The sequence below is a fragment of the Patagioenas fasciata genome, chromosome 8, assembly GCF_037038585.1.
Source record: "Patagioenas fasciata isolate bPatFas1 chromosome 8, bPatFas1.hap1, whole genome shotgun sequence".
Lineage (NCBI taxonomy): Eukaryota > Metazoa > Chordata > Aves > Columbiformes > Columbidae > Patagioenas > Patagioenas fasciata.
In genome coordinates, this window is record NC_092527.1 from 12,216,949 (window position 1) to 12,230,094 (window position 13,146).

At 42.2% G+C, this 13,146-nt stretch overlaps 1 protein-coding gene across 2 annotated transcripts; it reads right to left on the bottom strand.

The window, feature by feature from the left end:
* Positions 1 to 4,929: 4,929 nt before the first annotated feature.
* Positions 4,930 to 12,915, bottom strand: LOC136104476 (protein NDNF-like). Of its 2 annotated transcripts, none has more exons than XM_065843482.2 (4): positions 12,483 to 12,915; positions 10,185 to 10,374; positions 8,461 to 8,594; positions 4,930 to 7,467 (listed from the first exon to the last, which is right to left on the bottom strand). In XM_065843482.2, exons 2-4 carry the CDS (start codon positions 10,364 to 10,366, stop codon positions 6,116 to 6,118), a joined length of 1,668 nt encoding a protein of 555 aa, XP_065699554.1. In that variant the 5' UTR covers positions 10,367 to 10,374; positions 12,483 to 12,915; the 3' UTR covers positions 4,930 to 6,115. The 2 variants fall into 2 exon arrangements, with proteins under 2 accessions (XP_065699554.1, XP_071667815.1); XM_071811714.1 differs by lacking the exon at positions 12,483 to 12,915 and adding an exon at positions 12,204 to 12,284.
* Between the last annotated feature and the right edge of the window lie 231 nt (positions 12,916 to 13,146).

A 13,146-nucleotide genomic window follows, 5' to 3' on the forward strand; every position in this document is an offset into this window, starting at 1 on the left:
CAAAAAAAAAAACCAACCCAAACAAATTAAAACCACCAACCAAACCAAAACAAAAAAACAACAAAGAAACACAAACCCAGACAAATAACAAACCCCCAACCAAATCAAACCACAACACAAAACCAAACAAAAAAGGCCACAAGTTGTACCTCACTACCTTCAGATTCTTCTTGCTTTTCTGTTACCACCCTGGCCTCTGAAGGTCCCTTTTCCTACTGGATTCTGCTTTTAGTGCAATTTACCACAGGAGTCTGAAAAAACCCTTTTAAACTGAGCTCCTGTGTCACTCATACCAATACCTGCAAAAAGAAACAGCACTCTGGTGCTTACCTCCTTGATCTACTCTGCTGTCAGCCAGGACAGGCTGTCCTTCGATGCTTTCTTAACTTTGAGGAGGAGGAGCAGCACTGCAGAGTGTTTCCCAGAGCAAAAGCAGCACAGGGTACACAGCTTTCCAGGGACGGTGCTTGGCCCTTGTGAGCAAATCCTCAATCTCTCTGAGGCTGCAGAATCAGTGACCAAAATCCCTGAAGAACAAATCCCTGGCAAACTGGGGTCTGTTGCCCATGTCCCAGAGTACTGGTGGGACATTTTGCTATGGAGGGAGTTAATTTGCTGCTTAGTGTTGTCAGTGAGACAGGGAGGTAATGTTCCAGAGAACCTGCCTCAGGGCAAGGGCACTGCAGGAGAAGATATGGACTTGTCAGGGAGTGTCTGTGGTCACAACTGGGTGGGCAGATCTTGTCTAAATAACATCTCATGAAGTCTGTGTCTGTTCTTGGCACCACTCTATTCCTCTGTTTTATAGGAGCTTTGGCCCCATCAGTGATCACAGATTCACAGAATGGTTGGGCTTGGAAGGGACCTCTGGAGATCTAGTCCAACCAGCATGCTAAAGCAGGTACACCTGGAGTGGGCTGCACAGGAATGTGTCTGGCTGGGTCTTGAATGTCTACAGAGAAGGAAACTCCACAATCTCTCTGGGCAGCCTGTTTGCTCTGTCACCCTCAAAGTAAAGAAGTTTTTACTCATATTCAGATGGAACCTCCCATGCTTCAGATGGTGGCAGTCTTGAACATCTCAGAGGCACTGGCAATGCTGGTGTTACCATCTTTTCAGCAAGTGTTTTTTTTTTCCTCTTTTTTGTTCCTTTACTGTCACTTTTTATACCCTTTAATTTTAAACAACAACAAAAAAATCCCAAAAAACAAAACAAGCAAAAAAATGGAACACTTGAAAGACTAGAAGAAAATAAAATGAAAGCTCCTCAGATTTTTCTTCTATCTGTTCTGTCTTAATCTTATCAGCAAGATGCTTGGCTTGTTCAATTCAACTGAAATATTTCCTCCTGATAAGCCTTATCAAATAAGCTCTTTCTGTGTCTCGCACAGCCTGGCGGCAGCGCAGCGTTTCGGGTGCTGCCCGGGATGCTCAGCCAGCTGCGGCAGCGTTGGCCACTGAGCGGCAGCAGCTCAGGCAGCAGCGCTTTGCCAAGCAGGCTCTGGGCTTGTCCTGGAGCTACATCGTGCTGCTGTGCAGTAGAATAAGCTGCAGGAGCGTGACATACTTATTGTTTGCCACTTTTAGTGAATTTAGCTGCTTTTTACATGTTGTTTCTCAATATTCCTTGGCAGACTTACCCAGGAAATCCCTGTTGTTTTGCAAGAGAAGCATGTTCACTGTCTGTGCTTTGTCACACCATTGATTTCTCATCCAGCATGTGCAGAATAGGTAATGTTGATGAGCAGCTGTGCATCTTTTGTTTGCTTTCATCCCCAAAGAGACAATCTATTTTGTTTTGCCTGCGTTTGTCGTTTTGCTGGATGCGCATTCAGCTGCTAAGTCATCCATCTTTCTCTAGATGCCAGAGAGATTCAGTTGCTCTAACAGCACCTGAAAGCCTTTGGCGTTTTGGGGTCACTGGCTTGGATTTGCTGTCAGTGCTAATATTATTTGACTTTTAAAATTGGATTTTAAGCCTTGTGCAAAGCTACATGTGGCCAGATGTTAAACAGCAGTGTCTATACTTCATAAAATTAATCCACCAAAAACTTAACAGTAGTAAAACCCAAATGAGGCTATTGTGTATACATGTAAACAAACACATCAATTCTGTGTCTTTGAAAGCAATTAGTGAGCAGGATTTCAGTCCAGCACCTGGAGCCAAAATAACAAGACTATTTTTAACATGTTGCTTAAGTTAAAAGCAAGTCTTCCGGGTGGGGAGGTATTAGCCAGAAAAAAACCATGCAAAGATGCAAAGACAAAATTAAAACAAACAAACAACTCGATGCAGTGAATGCATCCCTGGATGTATTTGTGGACAAATAGGCAACAATTTCTAGAAGACTACCAGATCCACTTTGGAGGGTATTTTTATTTGTTAGGAAACTCAAAGTAAAAGGCAATGAATAAATGGGCTGTTAAATACAGGAGGAAGAAAGAATAACAGAACAGATGATTCTCAGTGTCAGTTAAATATTGACTCTTCATCAGTCCTTGAACCTAATGTCAGAAACCTCTATAGTGGCTTTAGGTAGCAGTATTTTCCAAAGTACGTAACTTAAATGAGCAATTATTATTGTCTTATGTTTCAAAGTTTCCAGCAATAGCACTTGCACGAAATACTGGAAAGTGCTACTGAAGAGCCCCTTGCTGTACTGTTTTGTGGCTTACAGGCATACATGATGGCATACTTAGAAGCCTGTGCTTTATTATTTCACTGTTTCATATTTGTGAGGCTGAGCCTACAGGGGAAGGGGACATGGATATGAAACCTCTTTTCTCTTATTACTTGCCCCCTCTGTTCTTAATACCCCTGACCCTCACTTTCTGTGTGAAGGGGTGGCTTAGTAATGGGAGCAATTCTGTGAAAAAGCTGGGGAGAGAAGCATGGCCAAAGGCTTTGATCTCAGCTGTGACAGGACTTGAGATCCGATAGCTGAAAGCACAGAAAAGCTGGGACCCTCCACTGAACACTAGGAAAAATACTTTGGCCTGACAACACTGCTGAGGACTTCAGATGATCCACAAAAGCAAAACATTGCTCTTGAAATATTCTCCATGAAGATATCTGTCTGAACTTCCTATGTGACCCAGATCTGGTGGGGATGGGGAGCAGATGGGAAGAGCTGATGACAGCTTAGTATAGGCTAGGCTGCAGGAACTGAGCTTCCCTAGAAATTCAGCAAGAAAGACTGCAGAAAGCATAATGAAAAGGAAGGAGGTAAATTTAGTTTGGGAAAAGCTTATGGTCAGGCTGCAGTAGGCAAGCACTCCTGAGATGGTTGTGAGAGATGAAAAGATGCTGAACAGCTTTTAAAGAGAAGATGGGGAGCTGTGCAGGTGAGCAGCTGGTAGGAGGTAGGAAAAGCAACAATGGTGTAAGGCAGCCCAGGACAGTCAGTGAAATAACACCCAGCTTAAAAAACAGTACCCCCAAAGGCAGCCTCATAAAGCAGGGTACAGGCACAAATGAGTTGAAAACAGGTTTGCAGTCTGACACACACAGGCAGAATCACAGTGGAAAGATCAATGGAGAGGAATATTCCCTGCTGCTACTGGGGTCTGTTACAGTCTCTGGCTGGCTGCACACATGAGCAAAGTGGGCTGCTCCCCAGGGGCAGGATGCCTGCTCAGCTTGTGTTAAAGGCAATGTGTTTTGACAGAATGGTGTGTTCCTCTCTACAGCCAAGCTCTCCCTCCTGTGTGCAGGGGCCTTTGCTGGTGGAGGAACCAGTACTTGTGGGTGGCAGCTCCTCCCATGAGCCAGGGACCAGCATTGGCCCCCCTAGCAGCAGCAGTAGCCACAGCCTGGGCTGCTGGAGCAGCAGTAAGTTGTGGTTTCAGAGATCTTCGCTGGTCTCTATCTCAGCCTGTCCTCTGCAAGTTGCAATGGCCAGGGGCAGTGAAGAGGAGCTGGTGAAGCTGAGAAGAGGAGAAGCTGTTGGGTCTTCTCAGAGTCACCCTGAAAGATCTGCTGACCTCCAAACCCTGATTAACTGGCAGTCAGCTCAGTGCTACACCAAGCCTTTGCTTATGTGTCACCTCTGCTCAGCTCTCTTTCTGTCCTCTCCCACACTGCCCTTCTACCTCTTCCTCAGATGTCTTGGCTACAGCCCTACACCAAGGTTTTGCCAAGAAATCTAAAGCGAATTTTGTAGTGAAAGATATTCTTCAGTAGAGACACTGGTATTGGGCAAGGTGCCAATGTGTCTTGCTCTTCCCAGTGACATTTTTGTGACATTTGTGTACAGAGGGTAAAAGCAAGGGTTAATGCTTTGCCAGGCTGAGGACAGTGGATTAAGAATATATGGTATCTACAATTAAACAGATCTTCCTGTTCCTCCTCTATTATTATTATGGTTGTTATTACAGTAATTTGTAGAGCATCTAAGTGAAGTTCATCCAGAATACAAATGCCTGAAACTGAGGAGGAAGGCAGAAGAAAACAAAAATTTCCAAGTGGAGGTGACCTCTGTTGCTCTTGGAGCTCAGACTGTTTTTGGCAGGAGAAGAATGAAGAGAAGGCTTGTCCTGGAAAGAAGGCGGTGTGGCTGCCAGCCCCTGTAATTAGCCAAAGGGCCGGCAGAGTGTGGGGAGGAGGTCACAGAGCACATTGGTCCTGCTGTGGCAGAGTAATGCCTGCAGGAATGTAAAGCCCAGCTGAAGCCCAGATACTGCAGCTGATCCCATGCGAATGTGAGAGCCCTTCATCTGGGAATGATGAGTCTGGTAATGTATAGTGTGTGCCATACAGGGTGCACAATGCTGCCTGGACTTTGGAGCAGGAAACATATAATCTTCTGTGTGTGAACAGAGGATGGGTTCAGTCCTTACCAAGAGCCTCCAAGCATGCTTGGAAGTAATAACTATTCAGAGTAAACTAAAGCCTTGATGACTCTGAATTGCAAGCAGACTTCTGAAATGTACAACAGTGGAATTAATAATTTATCTTTGCATAGTGTAATTGTGGAGCAAAAAGCATTACAACAGGCAAGACTTCTCTGGCAACTTCTGTGTTAGTGAATCTATTGTGCCTCTTTATATGTAAATTCCAGACCTGCCAAGAGCCTATGTGCAAAATATTTTCTGCTGATAATTAAAGTAGACTGTAAGATTATTTTTATGAAGACTTTTTTCCCCTCATACTTTTTACACTCTTGTCATTTAAGGAAGATAACTAAGGAAACAAGACAATTAAAAAGTATTTGTCAGGATTTTTTCACTACAAATGTTTTCCCTCCATTATATTTATTAGGAAAACCACATTTAACTTTTCCTAAAGCGATGCATTCATTGTTGTAGGTTGGGTTAAGGAAGCGAAGAGTGATCATATTACACTCAGGAGTCACATGGTGATAGGCATGGGCTTCATATCAGAATATAGACAAAAAACACCTTTCCATGGTGAGATTCCTTACTGGCTGCTCTCCTCCATGGGCAGCAACACAGCAGTGTATTAGTACACTCCCCAGAATCTGGCCTGAGTTTTGTTGGTTTCTAACAAAGCACAGGTTCTCTATAGAAAGGAAAGTCAAGGAAACATGCAGGTGATAGGGGAAGATGTCTTTCAGCCTGCTTCACTCAAGGTGTGAGGCTTTACACCAGTTCCACAGCCTTTTTTTGATCGCTTTTTGTCCTTGTCCCTGTTCAAGCAGTGGAAAGTTCATTTTCTCAGGAGCAGCCTGACTTGTGGGGCATCTCAGTTCCTCATTAGCTGATGGAGTTACACAAAGTGGAAAACTCTCTGGGACTTTAAAATAATGATGTGTGCTTCTTGAGAGGCATTTTCCACCAGTTCTGTATTGAATTTCAGCATTTTAGGTAACCAATGTATTTCTCTTGGGTGCCCTTGTGGGAATTTTATTTCCGTATGTATGGATTTGTTTCACAGGTCTGTTTCTGATGTCTGAATGAGACAGCTGAGGCGAAAAACAAACTTATATAGGAGAGAAGATGCAAAAGTAAGCATAATAATCTAGACAACTAAGATGTTTCCTCTGTAAAATCTTATGGCCTTAGATTTTTTGTCTCTGTATGTTTTAAACTGCACAGGCTATGACATGGATCGGCATAGATTTTTATTCACTTCAAAACCTTTCTTTAAAAACTTTCAACATTTTTTTCTGGTCTTCACAACTTTGCTGTGATATCTGATGGGGATGCCAGATGGCCCAAAGAGATAAACATCAAACAAGTAAAGTGTTCCTGCATCCAGCCCTTGAATTGTCTCTGTGGTGACAGCTCGCTGGAGATTTATATCATAGAAATACTTGCACAGCACTTTCTCTGACTTGGGCCGGGATTCAGGTCCAGAGCACCTGTCTGCACTTCGCAGTTCCCTCCAGACCTGATCTTCTTCAATCCTTCTCTTGTACACACAGTACTTGCTCTCCTCTTGTGTTCCTAGCCAGGCAATGGTAACAGAGTTGCAGGTCCTCAGTTTACTGAAGGATTTGATTTTTAAGCTCTCTGGAAGAAGTGGGAATAACGGCTTGTGGAAATGGGAGGACACCTGGACTTTCACAGAAAAGTTAGACTCCTCTGTGGACCTCAGCTGCACCAAATATGTGTCCAGCAGCTTTCCCTTCAGAGAGAAATACCTCAGCCCTGAGATGTTTTCCAGTGCCACTGTTTTACCATTCTTTGTTATTTGAATCTGCACTTGGCCATGACACAACAGAAAGGAGAACTGTATTTTCTTGTGCATTGCCTGGTACTGCAGAGTGTAGAATTTACCTTTTTTCCCATCCAGGACAACCTGAATCACTTTCCCATCTTTCAGCTCCATCACCTTAGGTTCAGGTTCTTCCAGGGTTCTTGCAAATGTGCCAGTGTAAGCAGCGCTGGCGTTTGTGAGGAGATTGACAACAAAAACATCGAAGTAATACTGAGTGCTTGGGCTGAGATTGGGCACTGTGTATGTGTTCTTGGTACCCACGCATATCTGCCTGACTTCCCCACTACTTGCTTTGTTGATGATGCTCAATTCACTGTTGGACAATATCATTACCTGCTGTGGTTCAAGAAGGTAAGGAGAGAGAGACAAAGCCAATGCAGGTGGTGGTTTCATTCCAGAGGATCTAATTGCTGTCTCAGCGGCGCATAAGCTCTTATAGTTGTGCTTTTCATTAACTAGAAGACAGTACTGGATGTTTTCTCTATGTTGCAAGACAGAGGGACTGTGTTTCCAGGTCAGAGTCACTGTTGTATGCCCAATGCCAACAACATCTAAGCGTGGATCCATTGGAAGTTCTGGGTAGAGGTGCCCAGATGTTGTGTCAGTTGTAAAGTACACGGTAATGTGTGTGTCTCGCTCAGTGGATAAGAACTCTAGCATATAAAGGGCAGAATGAGAAGACATACCCATGTAAGTCTCCACAGAATTTCCTTTATAGTTAAAAATGGTGGATACCATGCTTGGAGCCTTCTGAGATTTTGAGTCGTCTTGGGTATCATGATCACCTGCAGGCAAAAAGCAAACTTGTAACTTTTGTTTTAACAGATGTGTAATAAAGGACATCACATAGGTTTCATTGTTCATATGTCAGGGAACATTCCACTTTCTTCCGGAAAACAATAATTATAACTAAAAATACTTTTTGCTAGTGATTATTTATTAAAGTAAAATTTGAGTAGCTTTTATTTTAGCAGTGCAGCTGGAGAATTATGTTTTCAAAAAGACCAATTACAAAACTACAACTTGCAAAAGCTTGACTTGTATTGTGCCTGATGTCCTTACAGTTTTCTTCTTCCAATGGCTGTCTCTTCAGGTACTTTATTCAAGGAGACTCATACTTTCTATGAAAGGAGTTTTCTTTGTTTTAGTTTTGTGCCATTGTCTCCTATGAAGAGGGAGAACTTATTATTTTAAAGGAACATTATTTGAACTCCTCAGTCAGGTGTACCTCCCTGACAGGTAAGAATTTGTTAATGGTAGCTTTCAGATTTTAGTTTGAAAAATTAATTTTAAAAATAATCATGAAAGAGAATGGAATTTCCTCTTAGGCCAAAGGCAGCATAATGCCCACTGCCATTGTAGATGGTATTCCTAAAAAAAACCCAGCTAAATCTAGTCCACACCACTGTGGGGAGCAAAATGAGTGGTTCAAGTGGCTTAAGCCACAGAAAAAGAGCTGAGGCAGCAGAGGGAAGTTTGGGCCAGTATAAACAGCTTGTGAAGCCGACCTGTATTTGTGGAACTCTGAAGACCCAGAGTTGTTCCGAAACATTAACCTTAGATTTAAACTCTTTTGCATGTAATCCTTAATTTACTTGAGTTGATGGTAAAATCCCATGTTTCACCCATGGAGACAGGAATGTTTCCATCAGCCCATGGCAGTTTACAGGAGAGGGAGGCATGAGATGTTTAAGCCCCTGGGGAATTTCCTGTACCACAACCCCTTATGAACAGCTTATGCTCTCTTTGTCTCTGCTTGAGCAGACCAAAGGTCTTACCTCGTGCTGCTTTTCCAAGGAAACTTGCTGAAGCCTTGTGCACATGGATGCTCCATTCAATGGGAACATCACAGGGGGTCACTGTTATTGTGAAAGGTGCAAGGGCTTTGCCTTCCTCCAAAACAAAGTAATACCTGTAAATGTGGATTAAAAACAGAGGGAAAGCGTCAGGAAATTCGAGTCTGTCTAAGACTTCTTGTAATCAGGTATTCTGAAGTGTGTCACTCCACTGTAGGTAGAAATGACTGATGGTCTTTGAGGTGCATCAACACAAAGAGATGTTAAATGTCCAAAATCTTCAGCCATGGAAAGAACACATGCGTATTTTTTTTCCTAATCCACAAATATTTGCTGTAAGATTTTTCCGTTAACCATAGGCAATATTTTTCCCACTGAACTTTAACATACATCAGGTGAGTATCACAAAGCGACATCAGTCTGCTTGGTCAGGCTTTGACTCCTGCTTAAAAAAGCCTGGCCTCCTGTCTGACTCCTTTGGTCTTCTGTTTATTTCTGTTGGTTTTAGTGTATAGCTTTATAGAGCCATAGAAATGTATGGACTTGGGTCACTCACTGTGCAGTTAAATAAAAGCAATTCAAGGGGGTTTTTTGTTCATTAGTGAGACAAGCCTAGTCATTATGGATAGATCATGTCAGCCTAGAGGTCTGGCTTACTTTCAGGACATAACACTGGGCTACAGTCAAGCTCCACTGGAAACAGTTCCACATTCTGGAGTCCATTACTTTAAGCCAAAACTTGTCATCTCTTGGTTTCCTGTTTGGATGAATCTGGGATTCATAAGGTCCTCACCTGATCATGCTAAACTGCAGGAGATTTTGCTTCCTAGTTGCAGTTTTAATGTTATGCTACAAGAGAATTGCAAAATTTGCTTTTCTGATATTTCAATATCCATTTGCCTTTAACAAGAAGAGTTCTTGTGAGCACTGTCACATTATATAACATGTGCTGTGTTCCAGTTTCCATGCGCTGCATAGCAAGACGGAACCATCTGGCTCACTCTCTGCTCCTTGAGCACTCTGCTCGGGTGCATGTCAAAATCCACACGTGTTGGTCACTGTCCAAAGACGAGTCAGATTCAACCACTTGGAGTCTGTCTGTTCCCCATCAAGCAGATTGGTCTTTGCTACCTGAGATGCAGTGCCAGTCGTAATATCTAGATCACCACCATGTCTACATATGGCATAAAACTTCCACATGCAAAGCACTTTTGACCTTAGCAAGCTTTAGCACCATTCAACAAAAACACTTCCAGTGTGTGCAGGACACTGGCAGAAGTTTTTCTGATGAAAGAGGAAATCTGAGCAGATATTGATTTTTTTGGAATAGTTAATTTGCTGGGTAAAATAACTGTATTTCACAGTGAATTTAGGATGGCTAATGTATCTCTGCATGTCTGAAGTCAGCCTGTTAATGTGACACAACTGTTTGTTGCTGGAGCCCACCTGCTCTGAATCAGCTCTGCTGCTGCTCTGACAAACTCCACAGAAAAGTGCCTGAAATACATCCATGAATCTAAACTTCACCTCAGAGGGTCATTCCAGATTCTGGGTAATGTAAAGGCCCTTGAGCTTGATAGCAATGGTGTATTTCTCTGGAAATTCAGTGGACACTGACAGGGCAATTCTTGGCTTGTACTGGTAGCCTGTAGCTCCCAGTGTCAGAGGGAAGGATCTGAGAACAGGAGTGACTGGTTTGCTCTTACCTTTTAGGTATATCCTTCAGCAGGTGAACTGTAGTTTCCTTACCATCAGCAAGTATCAGGGAGTGGTAGAAATTGAAGAGATCAGTCTTAAAGCTCTGTTGGGAAGTGGTGGTGGGCACTTTTATGGAATGACACAAGCAAGCCACCATGAGAAGATGGAGAGGCAAATAAAACCAGAACATCTTCAGTACTGCAAAATAAGATGACAAAAGTGAATGGAAACTGCTGTCATCTGTGAGAAAATAATCAATGGCCCTCTCTTTCTGTGTCTTTCTTTGTATTTATCATAATTGCAGCACGGCAGGCATTCAAACAATGCCAGTCTCCATTTTGCTAAATTGCTTAAAGTTTGCAGAGAAATATTTTTCAGGAGATCTCTATGCAAAGATTTAATGGCAAAAGCTGCTATTGAGTCTTTCATAGTGGAAAAATACAGTCAATGTAGCGCAAGTGCAATATCACAAGATAGTTACTAAAAAACCCTTTCACTGCTGACAAAATGAGTGGAGAATTGCATTTAAAATATTTTTTCTGGTTTATAGTGCTCATTTGCTAAGTTTCAAGGCTGGGTTATTTGTAATGGAACTGCAATTTTCAAACTTACAGTAGGTCACTATATCTGAAACACTGCTTATAGTGTCCTGTTACAGATCATTTAATTTTTATTTCATCAATGATGACTACAGGTATGTGTAGAGAAGAGGATCAGAGTAAGTTATTCAGAGCAGTATAAGATACTGTTTGATGAAAAGTGGGGGATCCTGGATAAAAATCCCTGAGTTAGTACTTAGGAGTTTAAGCTCTTAGTGTATCTCATTTGGAGGAAAGATTTAATGCTGTAGAGGAGCTAGAGAAATCATTTGGAGATTCTTTAGTGAACATCCCTTTCACACCTGCATCACTTCCAGCCCATTGCAGCATTTGTTGTTCTCTGGAACTTGTAACAGACTATTGGATTCACTCTGATAAAAGATTTCAAAAATCACGTATGTCCTCCTTTCGCCAGGAGGCTTTATTGTCAGCTTTGAATCTATGAAAGTAATGCACGCAAACGGTCCTAAAAATAATTTCTGAAAATGGTGATTTTATTTAAAGTGTGCTGCATACATTCCACAGAGCTGCACAGATAGGAGGCTCCAGTTAGGAAAAGAAATTTTGACAATACACTCTTAGGTGAGGTTATTCATTATTCTTACACATTTTTGTGTCTGCTACATCCAGTTTCGGAAAGAGAGGAAAGTGCAAAAGTGGAAAGGGTATAAAAGGGAGAAGGAAGGGCACGGACCTTTAATACAGGTGCCAGCTGTAGCTCAGGGATTTGGAAAGCAGAGGGAGCTCTGTGAGCAAGATCCCTTTTTTTGTTGAAAAAGTAGCTTATTGCATCTTACAAGCAGTAAGTAGTAAAGATCCTGGTTAAATCTGATTATTGGCTAATGATAGAAGAGAACATAAGACAACGGCTCCATCCTTTGTAATTTTACTTGTTTCTGAGATCAGCACTTACCTCATGGTGCCTGCAAATGTCCAAAGATCTTATGCAGTCACATATCTACAATTCAGCAGACCTTCTGTCCATTACAATTAAAGTGACTTCATGAAAGAATCAGTTTCTTTACAAATCCATTTCAAACATGCACATTTAAACCTAGTATTGAATAGATCTGTAGTTTTCATGTACATAATTTTTCATCTGTGATCCCCGAAGTAATGCACATCTTTAGTATTGGTGAGATCATTATTGAAATTATCACTACTAGGTCATCTGAATGTCTATTTAACATATTAACAAAGTTAGAATATTTTCTTCCTCTTTGTAATATTTTTAGCACCTGGCTGAATGCAAGACTAAACAACCATCTGAACAAGTCAAAAGAACAGCTTATTGTATCAATTCCATTTTAATGTTGTTATACCAGAACTTTCGTTATGACTCTGAGTCATCTCTTTGCCCCTTTGTTATTCTTGCAGTCTAACTGTAGCTTACAGATTCAAAACATAACCCCAAATATTTTGTTTTACCTTTGACAGTCGAATCAGAGTTGCTCTGTGCTTTGGAGAGGATTGGGGGAAAAAAAAAAGCCTTTCTGCTGCTTAAGTGACAGGATCTTGCAAACCACACTGATACCACAGCAGCTCAGCTGTTCTTGTCCAGGAAAACAAACAAGCCAAGCGACCAACCAACCTATAATCAGCTTATCCCAAAGACAACATCATGCTAAAGGCTGATTTCACTCAATTACACAAACAGTATACTCTCAGACTCTTGAAAATGTTACACAAAAAAAATACTCTGCTTACCTATTGTGTTCCTGGCCAGATGATTCCCAGAGCACTTGTTATCTTTGCTGAAAAAGCGTAAAATGAAACAATATAGACTTCTCAGTGCTCTGTAGACAGATGAAAACCAAAACTGCGCAACCAGTTTAAGGGTAGTGAACTGATTTTTCCATATGGTTCCTGAGCAGACATAGTAACAAAAATGCTTGCAGTCTTTCGAGAAAAGAAAAAATAACCAGAGACTTCTGGTGTTTTCTTAAGTTGGGTGTTTCCAAAGGTGATTTTAAACTTGCATTACTTTGAAATCTTCAGCATTCTGGTTGTTGCTTTTTCAGTTCTAGAGTTCCTTCTGGAGGGCTGGGAGGCGCCTTCTCCGGCGCTGCCTGTGGGCAGCCGGACTTTCCTCCTGCACAGAGCCCCAGCCAGACTGCTGGAGCTGGCCGGAGAGCAGGTCTGTCACAGAAACAGGGAGGAGGAGGGGGTGAGATGGAGAGAGCAAACACTGTTAACCCTTCTTAGCCCTTCATACAAGCCAGCCAGGGGCATGCCGATCTCCTCCAGAAAACCAGCTCTGCATGAGTAACTTGATGGTTCTTCCACAGAGTATGTGGTCTCCTTGCCCACAGCACTGCAGAAGTTTTGGATAGTTCCAAGTGTGCCCTGTTCTAGGTGTGTTTTTATGGCC